This window comes from Echiichthys vipera (assembly GCF_963691815.1).
Source record: "Echiichthys vipera genome assembly, chromosome: 6".
NCBI lineage: Eukaryota > Metazoa > Chordata > Actinopteri > Perciformes > Trachinidae > Echiichthys > Echiichthys vipera.
Window position 1 is genome coordinate 20,223,954 of NC_139831.1, and position 22,391 is coordinate 20,246,344.

At 41.2% G+C, this 22,391-nt stretch overlaps 1 protein-coding gene across 1 annotated transcript in view; it reads left to right on the forward strand.

Annotated features, from left to right (window-relative positions):
* unc5a (unc-5 netrin receptor A) overlaps positions 1–22,391 on the forward strand; it is a gene marked incomplete at its 3' end in the record, with an annotated part of 126,189 nt that overhangs the window by 62,860 nt on the left and 40,938 nt on the right. Inside the window, exons 2-3 of the mRNA XM_083915780.1 lie at positions 1,915–2,127; positions 22,207–22,350. Coding sequence (XP_083771906.1) covers positions 1,915–2,127; positions 22,207–22,350 — 357 coding nt within the window. The remainder of the gene's footprint in view (positions 1–1,914; positions 2,128–22,206; positions 22,351–22,391) is intronic.

Below are 22,391 nucleotides of genomic sequence, written 5' to 3' on the forward strand. Positions count from 1 at the left end.
CATCATCAAAAAGTTGAGAGTTCAAGTTGAATGTGACCCTGGCAAATGAGCAGGCAGCGTCTAGTTAACAACATCAGGAGCTCATCAAGTCGTTCTCACGATCGGCAGCGTCTCAGGTGGCTTTTGTCTCACTGTCCTCTATGAGATGATTAACCTGGCAGGTGTGAGGTGAGACTCGCCCACTGTTTTAGTGAGCTGTCTTCTTCTGTCTGCAGGGAGTACAGAGGGTCGGCCCGGCCTGCTAATGGCTGTGGTCACAAAGCTGGAAACCGGCCCATTAGAAGAAGCCGCCGTCATTAGGACCAACACACTTTCAAACAACCTGACCTACTGGTCCCACGCTGTTTATGAGCAAAAGTTTGGCTCTCCGTTCGAGCAATTATACACACTATTCATGATGAACTGTGGCCTTTTCTTCAACATTACAAGACAAGAAACACACACACATGCATAGTAAATAATGCTGTTTTGACCTGAACAGGCAGCTGCCATATTAATGACATTTTCTTCACTGTGTTGCAAAAAGTAAATGTGCTTGGAAAATGGGAAAATGGGAAAAGGGGAAAGTGTCAGCAAGTGATGTATGTCCTTCATTGGACACAGAACATTTAGTTTTCATTAAGAGTTAAACATGTACACGAAACATTAATGGGGTTCAGCGGCAGCGGCGGTGCGGCATGCTTCACTATCTCATCCTGATAAATTAGCAACTCAGCACACAGGGGAAAAGAAAAATAGGAGAAGAAAGAGAGACATAAATATAATGTGTAGTGGGGGAGGAACTGACAGATAATGTCTTTATGCAAAAGATTGGTGTTTATGACGCAACGCGATATTATCCCTGACCCGGGCATCAGCGAGCTGCATGGATGAACGAAGGCTGGGGCGAGGGAGGAGAGGAGAGAGAGGTCAGCACGAGTGTTGCCATTTCATTATGAGAGATGTGGACTTCCCTCCTCTGCCACCGCGCAGGGAGTGATGGAGAAGGTTGTTAATGCCTGGTCTGTCAGCCATATTGGATTCAAGGCAGTAAATTAATATTACACTCCTTTTTAAAGAGGTTTTATTTTGGGATTTACTGGTCTCCCCTGAGTGCCGGTGGTGTAAAGAGGTTATTTTCCCTCTTTCCACTCCGTTCTGTGTCCTCTTGCCATCTCTTGCACAAAGCTAATATGTTTAGAGAGAGAGAAGCTGTGTTCATGGAGGAAGGATGTGTGCGCTCTAGGCTCTGCTGTGCCATTCAGCGTTTGTGTTGAACATTTTTCAGCGTAAAAGTTTGCTGTAAATCGCAGCATTGTGCCCCTGAAGGACAACTGTTGGATCTCTGCTCAGTGGAGATGTATCTTTCCTCTTCTTGCAAGACATCTCCTACGTCATAAGATTCTGGAGGAATAAAAACAGCCATTACTGTATATAGGAAGTGATTTTGAGTTAACCTGCTGTCTAGCTGTCCATCATCTTTAACCTCCCTGCCTCTTGCCCTGTCTTGCCTAATGTGGACAGAGTTAGAGTCCCGGTTGAAGAGCTGTATAACACAGTTTGAAGTGGCCTAGTCGCTGGGATGGGATTTATTGCCGCCGGTCCATCAGCTGTGATTAAGAGCTGAAGTAAAGACCTGGACTCGGCTACACCCCCCCTGACCCAGCCAAGAGCACACAAGGCCAAGCTCTGTCACTGCCAACTCTCCTCCATACAGTTTGGTCTCTCTTTTTCTCTGTCTGTCCATCTGTCTGTATCCTCTTCTCCCGCTCTCATATGCATGAGTACGCAATGCACCAAGGACACTGAATTTCTGCATCAGATATTTGGTGACTGCTGCATCCATGACAACTTGAGAACATGAAAGTGTGTTTGTTTTTTTGTTTGTTTTTTTAGCATCCCTCTAAAATCACTACTTCTCTTTACTCTCCGAAGGTTCTGAGCACGCCACAGCAACACTCCCCGCCGCCTTCTCGGACTTGTTACCTCACTTCCTGGTGGAGCCAGAGGACGAGTTCATCGTGAAGAACAAACCGGTGACACTGACATGCCGCTCCAGCCCTGCCACGCAGATCTACTTCAAGTGCAACGGCGAGTGGGTTCACCAGGACGACCACTTGATTGAGCGTACTATTGACCCAGCCACAGGTACATGCACGACGAACCCATCTAAATAATTTATTATCTCAGTGTTTTCTCACCTGTTTGTGAATGTTGTTGGTTGGTGATGTGTGAGATGTGCGATTCCATAGATACCTTATGTAAAGTGTTCGCATGCTGAATCTAAGGTTTGCAATTTGCCAGTGATTACTGTGCTCCATCAGGCTCTTGGCTCATCCTCCAGCCTATTTAGCCTGCCAGTCTCATAATAAGCACGTTGGTTTCAGTCACAGAAATCTTCTCGATCACCTTGGAGACCTATTTGTTTTTCTGTCTGTTGTGCTGCAATCTCCCGCCTCCGCCATCAGTGTCATAAACATGCATGACACTGATGTGGTGTGATTCAGCAGTGATCTGCAAATTTAGACCGCCCATTCACAGCCTGACAACTGATTGGGAGCAGGAAAGCGCGCACACACACACACACACACACACACACACACACACATATATGCAAATATGCACTCTGATTTGTAAAACATTACAAACACATGCATTAAAAGATGATGGCCACAGCAACTGAGAACTAAACAAAAAAACAGACATACCTTCACAGAACAAGGCAAGGGGAAGGTGTTTAAAGCAGGAAAATCTAAAGGGAAATTTTAATTTAAGGAGTGATGTATCAATTCATACGCACACTTGGCCTATTTGTTTTTAGATAAAGAGCTCATTGTGCTAACATTTTATCCATCTGGTCCTCAGGGATTGGAATTATAATGGAGCAGCCCACCAAATGTAGGCATACATTGTAAAATGTCTCGGGGAGAACTAACCATTCAAGGTGTCTATTCATCTGACATGTTTTTGGGTGAGGAGTTCTAATCTAGTTTACACAGGAGCACAACTATTCTTTCATACTGAGGCTTTGATTGGTGTGCTTTTTTTGTAGTAAAGTGTGAGTGACTTTGATTCATGGTAAGTGATTTAAACTTCAGTTCTCTGCGGTATGGAAGCGGTTTCCTTGCACAACTGAAGTTAGAAGAGAGCTGGCACATGCACAGGTGGATCTCAAAGAGGGCTTAAGCCCCTGCTGTTTGTCTGCCTATGGCGCCCTTTTTTTGGGGTCTTCTTAAAAAAAATGTCCTTGAAATAAAAGGATAAATTTACGTTTTGCCTACCCTGCCGAGCAGATATATTAATTTAATCAAAATATCAGTGTCAAGAGAGACATCTGATTACTGACCTGCTGCAGGAAGAGATCAAATATATTTTGTAAATATATTCTCTGATTACCTGCGTGACCTGGTTTCCTTGAGTAACCGCTTTATTCAATTTCATGTAAATGCACTGAGTGTATGATATACATGTTATTTGTGGCATGGGACTTAAAGGGGTGACATTGTAGAGCCGGCTGCCCAACTTAGATACGATGAGTATGAATTGCGTTTTGTCAGTAGCTGCTTTGCCCCATAAACCTCCGAGTTTATGGGAACATCACATTACCAATGCAATGCTGCTGTGCCAACATTTAATGATGATGGACCATTTGCCATGTGGTTATGAGCTGTTATAGTCAGCATTTATTTGTCTATGAAACAAATCTGTCATGCCAGGTGCCACAGACCCCTGCAGCAGCGAGGGGCTCCGTCTTTAGAAACCCTGTGAAGTTCCAAGTCCTCCCCGCAGCTCTCCACATCACGCTGCCTTTGATGATGAATGTGTCATATTTTGGGCTGTGCAGTTATGAAGGACACATGGTCATCCAGAGGTATGGCTGCTCCAAGGTACCCACATCGATCTCTCAAGCACTTGTGCTGTTTAATGTCAGCACTTCCCTGAGGAGTTTACTGATGGCTCCCTCTAATCCCCCCTTCCTGCAAGAAACATGTGACGCACACACATCCAACTGCAGAACAAGCATGTGTGCGTTTGTGTGTTCACTACAGGCTTGTCAGGCGTAGCTACTCTCACCCTGGTCGTCACAGTCACACCGCACTCTAAACTTGTACCTGTTGCCAAGCAACCAGGACTTCTGTCACACCAGAAGCTGCCCAAGATCAACAATCACGCCTTGAGGAAGGTGAAATAAGTTTGGAGACGTATATAAGTTGACAAAAATTGATTGCCAATTTTCACCCAGTGTAACAGTGAAAAATCTCCTTCTCAAAATAGCCAAAAAGAACTTAAAAGAAATGTCCTGCCTGACTCTGAGTGGGCTGAGTGTTCATGCTTTGCACTGAGCAGGGTCCATGCTTGTTTCCTCTATTACAAAACACATACACCCACGTGACCAGCCGACAAAAGCTCCTGAGATATCAGCCTCTGTTTAACTGGCTGTCGAGTTCAAACTAATTGGGATTCAAATCAACGATCCTAATTCTTTTATTATGCAAATTAAAGCCAAGCTACGCTAATGCTGTTAATTCCAGCAGTAAAATAATGGAAATGGCATGTAGACACATCCAAGTCAAAAGTCACTGCTGGAGATGGTATTCACATTTGTTTCGCTGTTCTCCGTTCAACATGATAATCTTTCTTTCACTCTTTGATGGATGAATGGCCCATCCACAGATGAAACACTCATACAGTTTGATTAGGAATACAGATGCAGACTTCTGATATCTCAAAATATCATTAATATGTTTTTGGTATATAATAGGCAATCTTACAGAATTGTAAACATTGTGTTATTGGTTTGCACAGCATGTGTGAGATTCCATTATTAAAGCAAAACAGTGTTGCTGTTAGCTCCACAAGTATTTTCTTTGTCTAATTGCTTTTGAAAATGTTTCCCAAATGTTTTTTTTTCAACCCATACAGTTGCTTGATAACTCAAAGTGTCAGGGTAAAATAAGGGTTCAAAAGTATTAATCGGGAAAGCCTCATTAAGATTAAAAATCTCATTTTAAATAGTGCCCTGGCTGAGAGGCTTAAACAATGAGTTAGGACATAAGACAGATGATGTAAAATATGCCACAAAGCAGAATTAAATAGAGACACGATTATAAAATCATGATTAACATTTAGAATACAACCATGAAATTCAACCCCATGAGCCGTCAAAAACCATACAAATAACTAAGACCAATACAATACAATAATCTAGATGAACGCATAGATTCTGAAATACCTTCAAACAGCAGCAGCCAGACGAGAGAGGACCCACTTCTCCAGCTATGATTTGTATTCCCTAAAGGGAGCGAATGTTGTAGCAATTTTAGATCTACAGTAACTGCAAAAGGTTTCAGACAGATGGAGCAGCATACAGAAAATATTTTTACTCACTTCAAGATGCTTACAGGATCAAAGATAAAGATGAGTCACGGCAGTCACATGAGGCAAACTAAGGTCACATATTTGACGGAGGTGGAAAAAAAAGTCCAACTCTAGATCTATTGAACAGAATACCAGTTTACATTTCTACAAACAGGGCTGAGCAATATTATATACCATGAAACAAAACAAATGTCTACTATACTGTTTATACCGAGGTACCTCTCCTTTTTAACACGTTTGTGTAAATGCAAATCAAGGAGGACAGCTTTATGACAAAACCTTGATATTTATTATTTTTGCAGCACTGTCATTTCACTGAGGATCAATAATTCTAAAGCAAATTCAATTTATTGTCATACTTTTTGAATGGATAAAGATTAGATAAATTGGTCAATATCATTTGACTTGCCCAAGAAAAGAAAAAAATGCAACCATTGAGATTTGGACCAAATGACTTGAGTCCTACGTCTGCGACACAATTAGACTTTAATAGACAATTCTATCCATATTGCCCACTCACAGCTATACTACACAGCTATGCTACACAGTAATATGAACAAAATTAGTCCCTCTATGAAGTCTGACTAATGCACATTAAAATTAAAATCTTTTTTTATTAAGTAACAGTAATGATTTTTATTATCTAAATATAAAAATGGCTACAACTGAAAAATCATTTCTTATTAGAAATATAAAAAGCTGTGACAAACAGATTTTGAGAGTTGAAGGTCAAACTATGCACGCCTGATCACCATCATGTCCGCTGCTGTGATATCTACGCTGACAATTCGGAGGGATTCCTGCAGTCCTAATGACTTCTGTACAAGTTTTCATCACTCAAGGATATGAAAACAAACAGATCAAAGAGAGCAGAAGCCGTAAATCGATAATCCCCTCACCTTCTCAGGTTGAAGTGATATCACAAACGTGGCTGTTTTCAGAGATGAACTGGTCAGGCCCAACACAGCAGAGGCAATATTCAGCAAACTCCATCCATGCTCACTCCCAGCAGACAAATGTCAAAGTATCTGGAAGGGCTTAAATTAATAACTGACCCAGGTCTGAAGTGCAGACATGTTTCCGTCAGACTGTATCAAAGCTCAGGAGGTAGAAAATAGGACATGTGGATAACCGGCTACTGCAGATGTGACCTCTGCCCTCATCAGACAGGTCTGTTTATTGAAAATGATTCAGTGCAGGAAAGACAAAGGAGCTGCTCCAGCTCACTGTGCGTACTGCAGTTACAGAGAGTTACTGACACCCCTTTTGTATTCTGTGAAAGCCTCTGACCCCCTCCCATCACACATGCACATCCACGCAAACAACCCTACACACACAAACACACACACATGTCTCAGAAGCTCCTTTGAACATGAAAAAGGAAAGAGATGTCACATTTGTCCTTCCTCTTCTGCTATCAATGTCCAATATCGATCCATCCTCGAGTCTATCGGTTCTCATTACCTGTCCTCAGTAACTTATCTCAATTGTTATGTCTGTGACTGCTTCCAGAGCCCCGACCGGCTCCTTTATAGAACAGGAGAAATGGAGGCATCGGGCGAGTCTTAATAAAGACATATCCTCTCTGAACAAATCAATGGTGACAGTGTGTTTGCATAGATTAGGAGATTCTCACACACTATGATTTCTCATCAGACACATGATGAGGAGAAGGGAGATTGGCATTTGAGCGGAGGATTGTTGTATGGGCCCGACTGATTTGATTTTGTTTGCATTTCATCTGCCAGCATTGATGGAAACGATTTCGATCCACGCGTCGCATTGTCACCTCTGCAGCAAACCCTCTCAGGTGGAAAATACATGCATTTCACATTCCTCTTTCAATAAACCTCGGCAACTGCCTTATAAAGATGCGAGGGGATTATATTTTCTTTTGTTGATTGAACCGGATGTCGACAAGGCTTCTACAATGAAAGCAGAAAATGGAGAAAATAATCACACGTGCCACATCTGCCTTGTACTTTGTGAAAGTGAATTTTCCAGGGTTTGCAGTAGAATCATAAACATATTAGTAAACTCTAATATTCCTTTTTTTATAACTCCACTTATATATATTATAAACCTCTAATAGACATGTATAACCTCTGCCTGTAACCTCCAGGTTTATCAGCACCGGCTCCTGTCCTCTGTCAATCCTTTGAAGTCTAAATGCAGCGCATGACGTATTCGGTAAATCTTTTAAAACCATCTTCTACTTTCTGAATATAAGTCATAATGTGGTATGGCACCACAGGGCTAACCCCTGAATCTGCAAACCAGTGAGGATTCATTTGTATAAAATATGTATTTTCTGATTGACCAGATCCCGGATTGTAATGTAATGACATATTTAATTTCTGATCTAAGGGGGCGATAAGCCCGGCTTAGCTGAATGAATCTCTAACTTTTATTTTAATACCTTAATACTTATCCTAAGTATTATAGCAGCCAATCACCTCTTGGACTCCAACGTCCATCCACTCTGCCCTCCCTCTGTCCCTGTATTACACTTTTTTTTCCACCTCTCTCTCTCGGTCCTGCATAGGTCAACAACATGGAAGCAGCAAGGAGCTTGTTGTTTCTTTTTTGTTGTCAAAAACTGCGGTGACTTCAGGACAGAGCCTTCCTAATAGCATTGAGGCCTCACAACAGTGATTAAACAAGATCTTTAATGGAACATTGAAGAACGGCCCTGCTGCAATTTAAGCAAAACCTGATAGGCCTGTGAGCCAGGAACTAATGAACAGAAGGAAATAAGAGAATCAGGGGGGAAGAGGACTATATAGTCCTAAATGAACAAAATGGCCTTGCACCACCTGCTAAGCATCGATCAGGGGACTAATTGATAATGCATTATTAGCTGCTGCCCCATAATGGGACTTGTATTTCATCCTGTTCTTGATTGCGGGACAGAAACGGAAGGATTTGGCGATGACGCACTGAAAAACAGATGGCAAGGTGAAATGTTCCTGTGACACATCTGCCAGCGTGTTCTATTAAGCTTCTCAGACAGGTCAGCATAGTGTCTGTACCCGTGTGCGCGTGTGATTGTGTGTGTGTGTGTGTTGAGGCAGGCCCTTAAAGCAAAGCAACACACCTCAGAGTGAGAAAGGAGTCAAAGTGGATTTAATTGAAGCCTGTTTTTGTCTGGCCTTGAGACAACTGCAAGTGTGTGTGGAGCAGCGGGAGTAAAGTGAGGCTGGCAGAATTAAAAACGAACCAGCTGTGCTGACTGATCTTGCCGATAGACTCGTGCAAAGGGCACACTTGTTCGTGTCTCTGGCTGTGAAAGTTGTATTTGTGTTTTCAAATTTGGAGTAGGTCTGTTTGGTACGCTCTGTTTGTTTGAAGTTGGTCTTGACGTGCAGGAATAATGAATTTCAAAATTAACTGCAATTACTGGAACAAAAGTTTAAAAAAAATGTAATTACCATTTTTCAAACAACAACGCTGGCGTTCCGATCTCCCACGCGCGCAGCCTTTGTCCTCGCAGCAAAACATATCCAACGTCAGCCCCCCGCTTTGCCTTCTCTAACGTCATCTTATTTGTCAGTTTCACAAAAGCTGTGCCCTTGCTGGAAGTTGGAATGCATCTAACACTCTTTAGTGGCTGACTGTCTTTTATAACAGGCTAAAGTTATTTACCCTGTTTGGTAAAGACACACATGTAATCAATACAGTCCTTCAGGCCTGCATTTGTAGTTTGTTTGCAATGCATGGAATGCCATGTGCAGCGAAAGCATTAAAAAACTCTCCTTGATCTTGCTGAATTAATCATTTTTAAATAATGCTACAGAGTGCACAGCATTTTTGCATTGCATTAGGAATGATCATTTCTAAATTAATCTTCAACTACATTTCCAAAGGCACACAGTAGTCTGTATGCCTTTTTGTAGAGATGCCTTGGTCGTGGAGCTACATGGAAATATTTGCTTAGCTGTCTAACTGTAGTTCTAAGCTTCCTTTGCCCTAACCGAGACATCTGAATAACTGATCTGACATCTGTATGCTGCAATGAAATGCAGCACATGCGTTACCCAGGCCTCTTGTCCTGTCCTTACACTGAGCAAATAGAGGCCAAAGTTACACGTGTGCTTGTATTCCACGATGTGCCTCAAAGTGTGCCTTTTTTAAAACGGTTGGATAGAGCATGGAGCAGAGAGGAGCTGGTATTTCTCCTAGCTGCCTTGCTGTTTTGATTATGAGCAATGAACCTTGATATTTTTCTCATGTTTAACTGTAATATAATTTTATCTTTCAGCATACCTCCACATCCCTTGGAAATGAAAGGCTAAAGTGTTGTGCTGACAGAGAGAGACAGAGTGGGAGTTTGTGGTGTCAATCAGCACCTGGCTCTGCTCAAATTCGTTTAAAAATAGTGGAGCTGGGCTGTGTAGTGAGGGAGCTGACAGCTAAATAGTCCATAGAGATTTTTGATAGGCAGAGGAACTGAGATGCTGACAGTTAATGCTTTGTGTGTTTGGCCCCCGGAGACTTTCAGTATAGGTATTTTACACACTCCTTGAACAAACAGCAACTCACCGTTCTCCTTTTAAACTAGAAGCTGCCGGGTGTCCTGGGTATGGGATTGTGGTGGCATTGTGAAAAGACCATTTTATGCTTTGAGGGAAAGAAGAAGTCCTCTCGAAAAGCTGTGTTATATAGTATAATGGTGCAACATTTTCTCTGGAAGCATCATAAATAGCAGGTGGGATGCTGCTTTTATTACAAAAAGCTTCTAAACCTGTATAGTCTATATTGTACTTTAAATTGTACTTTCTACACAGTGAGCACACGACCCGGGTTAATGTAGCCCCCCCCCCACACACACAATGTTTCAGGAAATAATACCCCTTGTAATCAGCATTTTCCCACCTACATATGACACTTCTGGATTTAGTATCATGTGGTCACTGCGTCAACCACAAACCCACAAAAACGAGAATGCAGAGCCGACGCCACACGTGTTTGTGGAAACCTTTTCATCAGAGCGGGTGTTCAGTGAGGCATGCTGGCAACAAGAGCTGCGGTCCTGGTCTGGGAGCCATCAAGAAGCAATCTTGAGGATTGTATGTGATTCAAATGAATAATTCATTCATTCACATTGTTGTAGACCAAGACTTTGTTTATTTTTTCTTTCTTCTGATCTCAAAACAACCTGTATTAAAAGGGTAGTCAAGGGACAGAGATTTACTTTTCTGTATCAATCACAGGACACTTCAAAGTACATGTTTGAAAATTCAATTAGAATCTGATGTTGCTCATGCTCCTCTTGTTATAGTCAATCCCCCTGCAAACTAGTTTGTGTTAGAAATGTGATCCAGTCTCACTTTGACGAAAACTGCCCAATCTTCATTGGTTTTAGCTTCTCAAATGTGAGGCTTTGCTGCTTTTATTTGTGTTTGATGGCACACTATATATTTACACTAGGCTGTAGGGCACATTTCACTATGTTCTGACTCTTTTTATAGGCAAAGTAATTAATTGCAAGCGTCAAATAAATCGTAACTGGACATTAGAAATAGCTTTTTACAAGAGTTGCAGTTGTGATGTTTTCAAATCTATGGAACATCGCCTCTCTTGTCTTTGTGATCGTTGAATCATAATTTTCTCCTTTTAAGAAAGTGTATAATCTCTGCTGCATCTGTCCGAATTATTCCAACATCTGGTACCTCTGATATCGTACCCAGCTCAGGGGTCCACTCTTTACTTTCACTGAATAAACTCAATTTTTAGCGTCAGTTTATTTATAAAGTCTGCAATCCTCTGTGTTGCATCTACCGTATTAATAATGAATACAGTCACATTTGAACAAAGAAATTAATATTTAAAGGCTCAGTCCATGCTCGGTCTGCATCACTTCATCCCCTAATCCCCTCATGCGTTGCATTAAAGTTGATTCAACAACATGGTCCACAGTGGAATGAGAACCATGCGGACTCCACATATGACCCCTGGAGTGAGGGGGATTTAACCTGTTATTCTGCCCCCTATTGTTACAGGGGTGAGGGTGCAGGAGCGGGGATGTACAGGAGGAGATAGCAGGTCAACAGCAGATGCTACATAAAAGGGATATGCATCATCTGAAAACTAATATGAAAATAATCGATGGAATGGAGGAATTAAGTAATGAATGAATTAAAATAAATAATGAAAGTTTATAAAGGCTTAGATCATTATAGAAGTTTATGATGCTCATTGCTACGCTTCCATATGTCCAATAAGTTGAAATCCCTCAAAAATACCACATTAAGACGCAGAGACTGTGCTGTTATTTGGTTTCAAAAACTGACATTTGGAGATTTCTAAATAGCATTTTTTCAGCAATCAGAAGGCAAACACTAATGTTCTGGGACTAACTAACTCTAAGACTAAGGTTTTACTGAGCCCCCTTCCCAACTAGCTATTATAAAACATACCTATTATCACTTGATGTTCAAGGTGTTTAATGTTATGTCACAAGCAGACTATTCTTTAAATCATGGTTTTACATAATTAAATAATCAGTTGAAAAATGATAATTAGATAAATAATTGGAGAGCTAATAAGTGTTAATCAAACCATCTATACAATCAGACATTGTTAATGTACTATAAGTAACAATATGAGTCAATATTCACAAAAAAATTAATCAATGTGTAGAAAGAACGTGAATTTCATTACTTCAAAAAGGCAGGACATTTTAGACTTTTATAGAATCCTGTAGCCTTTCGTTCCCCCAGGCTGTTTGCTGTTTTGCTGAATATTTACATTAGCTCACACACCTTCATTGGATTACCCAAAACCTCTGCCTTTCAACACTGCCGGCCAACGGCCCAAGAGGAACCAACCAATCGCGAGGAGGGAGGGGGAAGCCATAATGCAATTTGTATGGCACAGAGCATTTGGGAACCAGATGGGAGCTAGGCTGACTTACCTGAAGCAGTGTTCCTTATTTACTTTGGCGCCTAAGGCCATGTCAGACAAGGGGGTGAGAAACATGTTAGCTCGAGCAAATTATCAGGGCTTTCATGTGGGTAACGTTCTATCAGATCCTCCTACTCTGCAGAATGTAATGGAAGCAGAAGCAAAGTGCTCAAGGCCATCACCTTCGACGTGTTCTCATTCGCAGTAGGACAAGGTGTGTGTGGGAGATAAAGGAGCAGAACCCAGTCACTTCCAGCCTGAAGACTGTGGCATATAGAACATTCTGCTCTTGCCAATCATCAGGTTCAGGGTATTGGATGGAGAGTAATTACATGAGGGCACTTTGGTAAGGGCACTGTGGTAAATCACAGCACTGCCTCTGTGTGTGTATGTGAGTGTGCGCTATTAGGGAAAGGTTAGGTAAACTAATTATGGAGGGACAGTGTAAATAGAAAAATCCATTGCTCTGAATTAATGTCCCTTTGATGTAACCAGTTGTTGCTTTTCTATGGAGACCAGATAGAAATGTTCTCTGATATCTGTCATGTGATGTCTGCGCTTGGCGACACGGAAAAGCTATTCTGAATTGTTCTGTATCAATTCATTATCACGTTCCAAACCTGTGAGCACCTGCTGTACAACTAAAAACATTTATGTATACTGCACGGTGCATTGTTGTGATATCCTGTGTGCCCTTAGTGTGGTGGTGTTGTCAGTGACAAATATGGAAATGAAACTTCTCGCAGAGTGAAGATCTAACTCTTACCAGGCTAAGTGTGTAAGGCATTATTAATACTGCTCAAATGATTTCCACTTAAAATGTTATCCCCTCATAACCAATCAATTAAGACATCTCTAGCACTCGGCTGAAGTGCCTAAGGCCTCACCAAGAATTCCCAGGATGCACTTAGGCCAAACCAAACCTTTTATGATTAAAGGAGGAGATGTCATGTGTCTGAGTTTATGGGGTATAAAACATGTGCAGGGGCTGGAGCTGCGGTGTTGGAGGGTTACAGCAGACGGCGCTAGAAATAAAATGAGGGTGCCCTTTGGGTACGCTCAAATGGATACATATGTTTGTTTTACGCATAAAATATATTCAGACCCAAGGCCAACTGTTGACATCTCAGTGAAATGGATCAATCATCCCCATGTCCTATGTTAATGCCCCAGCTATTGAGCCTCCCTGCAATTGCAAACCAGATTTAACCGCACGTGTTGTACCCCAATGATATGACTTTTTACCCTCATGCCTTCCTACAGGACAAATCTTTAAATCTCCTATTTATGGTTGATTTTGTTCACAGCATTGGTCTACACAATCAGCATGAATAATAGTGACCATCATAAATTTTAAATGAAAATAGGAGCCATTTTATAATAATAAAACCTCAGATGACACAAGAGCATTACAATTTCAATGTTTCCAGCAAGGCAAGGCATCCGTCCGTGACAATACTAGCAAGTGTTGAAGCCACTGTGAACTTAAAAAAAGTGAGATGTGGAGTCTTTGCAGCAGGCAGGCCCAGTATTCAAGACTAAAACACTCATGATTATCGTTTGCTGGTTTACCAGAGGTTATCCATGACAGAAATATATTCTTCCTTGCAGCAAACCGTTATTTTTAAACAGATTTTTAAAATAGGTAAAGTTGTGGACATTAACAGCTAGACCTCAACCAATAGGTTAATGCAACTTCTGCCCAAAATGTGTCCAGATTGAAGTGGAAACACGGTCAGCAATGGTTTGTAGAAAAGCAAGCAAGATATTCTTTCCTCCAAAATGCTTTTTCACTATTGCACCACCTCAAGTTTGACCTAGTAATGAAATGTAGTGCAGATTATCACATTTTGTTTTTATTTGACCAATAGTATTTTCTTCATCTCAATGCTCCATGGTTGTTATAGAATGTAAAAAACAAAAAGAATTGCACATTTTACACAGTGCTCCTGTCCATAGAAAGAAAGTCTAAATGAAAAACGGTTATTTCTTATCTGTACTGTTATATAGGGCTCATAATAAAATAAAATAAATACTTTTCTCCGCGTGGAACCATTAAAGAGACTTGCACTTCCAGTCACTTAGTAACAGAAGCAAAATATCAAAACAGCCATGACTTCCGTTAGTGTTTCTTCAGTCCTGCACCATTTACTCTCCTCATCCTGCCGCCGAGGCTCCACCTGAGTCTCCTTGGAGTGGCATTGGACTGAACCTAGCTGGATTGATTGGAGCACTACCTGCTCGCCTGTTTGTCAGCCATGAATAATCTGTAACGACATTCAAAGCATCAGCAGGGGCCTTGCAGCGTGCATTCATTGTGGAAAATGGACAGCTCAATCAAAAGAAGCTCTTGAAAAGCTGGCCATAACCGGAGGCAGAGCCTTGACCCAGAACGCTGTCCTAGTGACTTGAGTTGCAACCTCACCAACATCCCTGAATGGGAGGCCTGACTACTGTATTCCCACTGAACTCTGGGCTTCTCTCCCCCCCCCTGCACACACACACACACACACACACTCTCCCGCAGACTCACTCGCTGTTTAATAGAGTCATGCTTCACTCAGAAGGCCACCTTATCCTTGTTAGGAGACAGACGCTTATGGCGCCACCTGCTATTCCCAGCTCTCCACGTCAGTTAGCTTGGGCCACTCATCACAACACTGCTTAACATGGTAATGACTTGATGATAAAGCAGTTATGCCCTTGACCCTGGGGTCAACTTTGGATTATTAAGACATGGAAATACTGTACTTGTTGTTATGTACCTGTGTTTTTAGACCAACTTCAACTGTCTGTTTACCTCCAAAGTTGCTTTTTGACAGCCTGGAATGGTGTCAGGATTTGTATGAAAGGTAAAGTAATTGGTCTGAGGAAGAGCACATTGTAGGTGTTCTTGAAAAGACTTGACCGTGCTGGTGATGACACTGATGCCATCCTGTACAAAGAAGAACCGCAGGAGGAAATAAAACACTTAGAGCGTGCTTTTGACTGGTTGCCAGGATGTGCAGACAGTACGTTCTTAAAAAGCCTTCTTCTGTGATGTCTCCCCTCAACCACTGCGAACTCACCCTTGAAATGGTGCATTCTCCTGATGTAGAGTCACCCAACCCTAATCCCTCTATATCCACTGATGAATCCCAGCCAGACACACAGCAGGGAAGCTGCCTAATTGAATTTCCTTGGCCACAATGAACACACACTCAGGACCTGCAAGTTCCAGTCCTTGGCTTTGATAAGCAAATGACCCCTATGGAATTGAGGTCACAGCCTGCGAAAACAAGAGCGAGGGAGAGAAATATAAAGTCCCGCACTCGGACAAGCCCAGTATTGACTCACCCGGGATTGAGTCCAATGATGTTTACCCTGTGTGTGTTGAGCCCCTGTTGGGGGAAATTCATCCTACGCATGCACGCGCACACACACACACACACACACACACACACACACACACACACACACACACACACACACACACACACACACACACACACACACACACACACACACACACACACAGAAAGCACCAATATATCCTGCTGTGCTGTATTTTAATCCGTAGCAAAGACAAGCTTATTTACACATGATCATTTACATCAGATGTAAAAATAAATAAATATCACTTAATAAAATAAATAGCACTTCCAGTGTCACACTGGATCTAGTAATATATGTTTTTTACTTTGTTGCCGAAGACTGTGCGGCAAGCTCCATCGTACAATAGAAGGGTCAGTTAATTCTTGAACTCAGTCACTCTGCAACTCTTTCAGTCTTTTTTTTACTAATATTTCTTTCATTTGATTTGTTAAAAGTCAGGATGTCTTCAGGCAGAACAGTGTGTTTGCTTTGGGGTCTCAAAGAGTTCACAGCCTGGATGCTTTTACGGATGTTCCTTTTAGGTACGAGCCCTGCATGCTCTCTGTCTGCTTTACACAGATTGCTGATTAACAGAGCTGTGTATGTTCAGGTGAACTGAATCGTAGGGTGAGTGGGCACTGGTTCCTCCGGACTTATTGCTACTACCACTAATTACTGAAGCTTGTTGGGACCTACTGAAAAGGGCTGAAATGCTTCCATCAATGTTTTTTCAACATGGATGGAAGCATTAACATAACATTGAGACAGACATTTAACATACTGTAAGTCACAATAACCAACACACTACTGTATAACAAACATAAACACAACAAAAACATCCATGTCATCATATATCATCAGAGACCACTGTCAGTCCCTTCTGCTCCAAAAATCAACTAGATAGATAGATAGATAGATAGATAGATAGATAGATAACTTTATTTATTCCTGAGGGGAAATTAGGTCATCGTAGCAGCGGTACAATACAATCAGAAATTCAAAATATAAAATACAAAATATAAACTACAATAAGAGTACAGTATCGCAAATTTAAAACACTATACTACAATATACTATGTGGATTTTAAGGTGCAAGATACAGAGAGAAAGGTGCATTTTTAATAACAGTGGTAAGATTTAAGTAATAAGTCACTTGAATGATGTGAGTTTATTTCCTGAGCGTTGCTGTCAAGCATTGTAGAGCCTGATGGCAGCAGGTAGGAATGATTTCCTGTGCCGTTCTTTAAGGCAGCGAACTAGTTTCTTACCTTACTTTACCACCTTAGTTTCTTCCTTTGTTCTTACGATATATCCCTCCAAAGTAAAGTAAGGTTTGATAAACATTCTAAAAACACTTATATTCAAGGAATTCCCATTAACCGTTTTAAAAGTAAATATTTTAAAAATCTTAAGATTAAAGATCTAATTGCTTGTCTCTCTTAAATTACCCAGTATAACAGAGAATAAGTCGAGCTGAAAACACAGTTTCATTACATTACACATCCTTTGAATATCTTCCTGAAGGGCGGAGACAACAGGGCAATACCAAAAAAGATGTACCACTGTTTGTACCACACAGCACAAAAATGACAGTCATCCCCCTCAGAAATTCCCCATATTCATAACATTTTCCTTGTAGACAATAGTTTACTCATTCCACTATTAACCCTTTGTTTCCAGTCTTTTCTTAAGGCAGAGATCATTGGTAAGAGTGAGTAGAGTAGATCAGTCTGTATGTCAATGAACTGGTTATACATCATAATATACCCATTTGAAATGTACAATATCATTTATAAACAAAATCATGATCAAATGTGTTCATCCAAAATATAGTTTTCCCATCAAGTAATTCAGCATGTTGCCGTGTGCAATAATAATACAGCTAGTTACATGGTTTAACCTTCACCTACTGTACATACTTGCAGGACATATCACTGGTCATGTGGCTGATGCAAACCTACATCCACAACTCATGCTCCTGACTATAGCTTACATTTAACCTAACCTTACTTCAACCTGGACTCTACATCTTCTTTGTAGAGTCCAGGTTGTTTCCACATTCTGACTTAAAGCTCATGAATACACCAAAGTCGGAAGAACAACTTCACAACTTGTGAAATGGGCTGGTGAATTCAACATTGACTTTGGCAGAGATCTGCTTTCTAGTGTTACTAAAGAAATAAAGACATTGTTGACTTTTCACAAATTTGCCCTGAACTGAGATATTACAGCGACTATTTTACATTAACTTAATTTATATTTAAGGACTGATGTAATTCTGGACTTTTGTACCCATCTGTGTGTATGTGGAACTTCAGTTGCAAAGCCAGGCTCTAACATGTAACTGCCATCTGGCATCAGTGTGACAAAGGATATGTAGTGGTTAGCACTGTCGCCTCACAGCAAGAAGGTTGCAGGTTCGGATCCCGGCCTGGGCCTTTCTCTGTGGAGTTCGCATGTTCTCCCCGTGTGTGCGTGGGTTTCCTCCGGGTACTCCGGTTTCCTCCCACAGTCCAAAGATGTGCACATGTTAACTCTAAAAAAAATTGTCCGTAGGTGTGAATGGTTGTCTGTCTCTGTTCGTCTCTATGTGCCCTGTGATAAACTGGCGTCCTGTTGAGGGTGTACCCCGCCTCACGCCCAATGTCATCTGGGATCGGCTCCAGCACCCCTGCGACCCCGACCCCGGGATAAGCGGTTGAAGATGAATGAATATTTGTGAAGTTTTGTCAAACAGGGAGTTTGAGTGTGAAGTGGTATTTACTTCCAATAGGCCGGAGCTGACTTTAGTGGTATAAGCACAGGTATGACTGTATGTGAATGCTATGCGTTCTTTGTGTAAGCATGCATTACCTCTTCATTTCAGTGCATTACAAAGCTTGAAGATATGTGTTATATTTTTCAAATATTATGGGCAAATACAGCCGTTATCCCATTGCACTCCGATTAAAAAATAAACTCACCAGGGTTCCAGCTGTAAGCCCAGAATTCACACAGTGTCGATCACATAATCACCCTTTAAAATTTTAATTTCACTGAGGTTTGGGATATGAGCTCATTTATAAATGGGCCGCAGATCAATCCAAAGGCCTGGGAATCGTGTCATGTTTTAATTATTGTTTAACAGGAATGTTAAGTGCATGCTCAGTATCTTGCAGGAGGAGTATAAATTTCCTCTTACTCTCTTTAGTTCCTTACAACTTGGAGGCAGCTAAGCATTATACTATAAATTGATATTGATATAATTGGGTCTAAAGTGTGTCAGTTTCCAGAAAGACAGAGCCTTCTGTGAGTCAGTAGTGGAGTATTTCACCTCAGTCATCTATGAGTGGTGTTAATAAAGTTTTGTTTTGCCTACAGCCCTCCCTGTGAATTAAACTTTTGAAAACAACAATAAATAGCACACATAGTGGCCTGTCCAATCATTATTAACTGCTATAAAATGACAGTCCTGTTTTGTTCACAAAGTGATGAGATTATTTTGTCCTTCTTATTAATTGGAGTGAAATTGGACAGAGTGACGCACAGCAGTGTTACTGGAAGGTGTCAGACACAGAAAGCAGGTAATTATGGAGAGAGGAAGAGATAAGGAAACGGAATGCAATTACCTCGGCAAGCTGAGCTTCAAATTGCTCCTCTTAGGATTTCTCACTTCAGGTTGCTATTGTTCATTCTTTGCATCTCCATACTGATCTTTTCCTTTCACCCTCTAGCTCAGAGAAGAAGGGAAGTTTGCGTTAATCAAAGCACTGAAAATGGCTTATTGAGGAATTTCAAATGTATGTATTCAAAAATATTTTTTCCAAAGTGTGTGAAAACTCCTGAGCTAAGTCTACATCAGATGTTTCATCGTTCATCATATCGCAGGCTGTAACAGTTTGTCAGAATTTATTTTCATATAACTTTCAGCTTTGATGGAACGCTCTCTATCTCTGTTGTCCCTCCACCTCCCCCAGTCCTTCTTATTGTACAAGATGGAAATTGGACATTTTTTCTGTTGATGCCGTAGCCGACATATCGTTTAGAATACACAAAATGCATTGCAGGAAGCCCCACTGGTCTTGGACTGCATACGTAGGTATTTTTATTTATTTATTATTATTATGTTGTAAGGGGAAAGTCAAATTTTCTGTTAATGTTTGTTTGTTTGTTTGTTTGTTTGTTAGGGACAAGTACAGTTTCCAGGAGAATTGCACAATGATTATCCAATGCAATGTATCACAGCGTTTAAGTGCTGCCATCCTGCTGATTTTAAGGAAGAACATTTCTTCTGCTCCATTTGCTCATTATCAGTAGTGCCCATTTTTCTTTAGCCATTCATTTTAGCACTTAGGTGTTCTCTCACCTGAAAACACACACACACACACACACACACACACACACACACACACACACACACACACACACACACACACACACACATGCATATATGCACTCTGATTTGTAAAACATTACAAACACATGCATTAAAAGATGATGGCCACAGCAACTGAGAACTAAACAAAAAAACAGACATACCTTCACAGAACAAGGCAAGGGGAAGGTGTTTAAAGCAGGAAAATCTAAAGGGAAATTTTAATTTAAGGAGTGATGTATCAATTCATACGCACACTTTGCCTATTTGTTTTTAGATAAAGAGCTCATTGTGCTAACATTTTATCCATCTGGTCCTTAGGGATTGGAATTAAAATGGAGCAGCCCACCAAATGTAGGCATACATTGTAAAATGTCTCGGGGAGAACTAACCATTCAAGGTGTCTATTCATCTGACATGTTTTTGGGTGAGGAGTTCTAATCTAGTTTACACAGGAGCACAACTATTCTTTCATAATGAGGCTTTGATTGTTGTGCTTTTTTTGTAGTAAAGTGTGAGTGACTTTGATTCATGGTAAGTGATTTAAACTTCAGTTCTCTGCGGTATGGAAGCGGTTTCCTTGCACAACTGAAGTTAGAAGAGAGCTGGCACATGCACAGGTGGATCTCAAAGAGGGCTTAAGCCCCTGCTGTTTGTCTGCCTATGGCGCCCTTTTTCTGGGGTCTTCTTAAAAAAAATGTCCAGCCTTTTATTTCAAACTTTTGACAGCTCTTTGGCTGAATTATTAAAGCCAATATGAACATACAGATATCACTTTTTCTCCTTTTTTGCAGAGAAGAGCATTTTAGTCAAATCTTTCACAAAGCACAGGGTGTTGTTGATGCTCTGAGTGGAGCTAAAGGGCTGGATTCCCTGCACATATACTCAGGTTTACTGTGTTTGCATGTAGCGAAATCTGCATTGAGACGCTAATATATGGGGTCTCCGCCATTGACCCCCACAGCTACTTATCACTGCGTGGCTGCCGGCAGTGGAGCCACACCGCTTTTCTTCCAGACAGCTCATGCCACCGCTGGGCCAGCCTGCACTTATATAGGCCTCATGTACAGTTTGCCTCAAATTATTTTTTAAATTTCCCTGTTTTTGGTTTTAAGAATACTCTATATCAGCACAAGTGCTTTTTGTAATTGCTATATAGGTTTGATGGCCTGATAGGTGCCACTTAGCCAAGCTTCAGTCGTCTCACTGCAGACAGATCAAGTGTCTGAGGGGAGTGTAAGAGTGTCACAGAGTGCCTTTTATGTAAATGAAAGTTGAAGAGCGGCTCTCCATTGAGACTTAAATATACAGCATTGCATATGCTAGGTTGTCAGTCTTGGGGATGTGTCCTCTGTGACCGTAAATGTTCTCTGTTCATATAAAAGGTTCAACACATCAGAAGACCCCAGAGAGAAAAGATGAAACAGAGAGCGAGAGCTGGAAGATAAGGGGAAAACACAGCAATCACTTCATCAGAGTGAAGAGAAAGTAGCACACATGGTAGGGATCAAGGTCGTAGCTCAATATATAAAAAAAAAACCTTTGGATTACGGACCCCAAATAAAAGGTCAAAGGAAAATGAAATGAAGGATTGCTTTTTGAAGATCAAAAAAGACAGCACTCTGACAACACTATATTGTTTGGACGGTTTAGAAGAATGGAATTCGTCCCAATTTTCTTTTGTTTAGAAAGACATTTCCGTTATTTCCTCTGTCAAAAGCAATAAAGCTATTTCTGCCCTGCTTTACAGCAGCATCACTTATATCAACAGTGTTGTGGAAATGTTCTATAGATTGTGACCCCCGCCCCCCCCTCCGGGATTTAATAATAGAGACGAAGGTCGTGCTGAGTATTTTTGTTTGTAGAGTGTTTGTTTAGCGCTGCTTGTTCCTTTCCAACTGTTGGTGTTTTAACGCCTTCAAATTACACCGAGGATAGCTGTGAGGCTCTCTTCTCATTTTCCTCAGTTAACAAGCACTCTGTTTATATATGATTATGGTTCTCTGCTTGTTTATTCTGCCTGGCTTTTTGAAATTACTTTGCCGGTTTAGTTCAAAGTACAAAATGCACTAAAGGAGTCAGTCGAGCTCATTTGTTTTCTTTGTGCGGAATAATATTTATGGTCATTTCATTTTTCGGCACCATCAAACGAGCTGATGATGGGGATAAACCTGCACTCATTCAGCTCCCCCCATTCACCGTATTGACAGTTCCTTCTTGTGTTTGCTTCGCAGCGCTGCCAATCATGCAGGTGACAATTGACATTACCAGACAGCAGGTTGAGAAGATCTTCGGTCTGGATGAGTACTGGTGTCAGTGTGTCGCCTGGAGCACCACAGGAACCCAGAAGAGCCAAAAAGCGTACATCAGGATTGCTTGTGAGTGCACTTTTAAAATGATCACTGTGTCATTACAAATG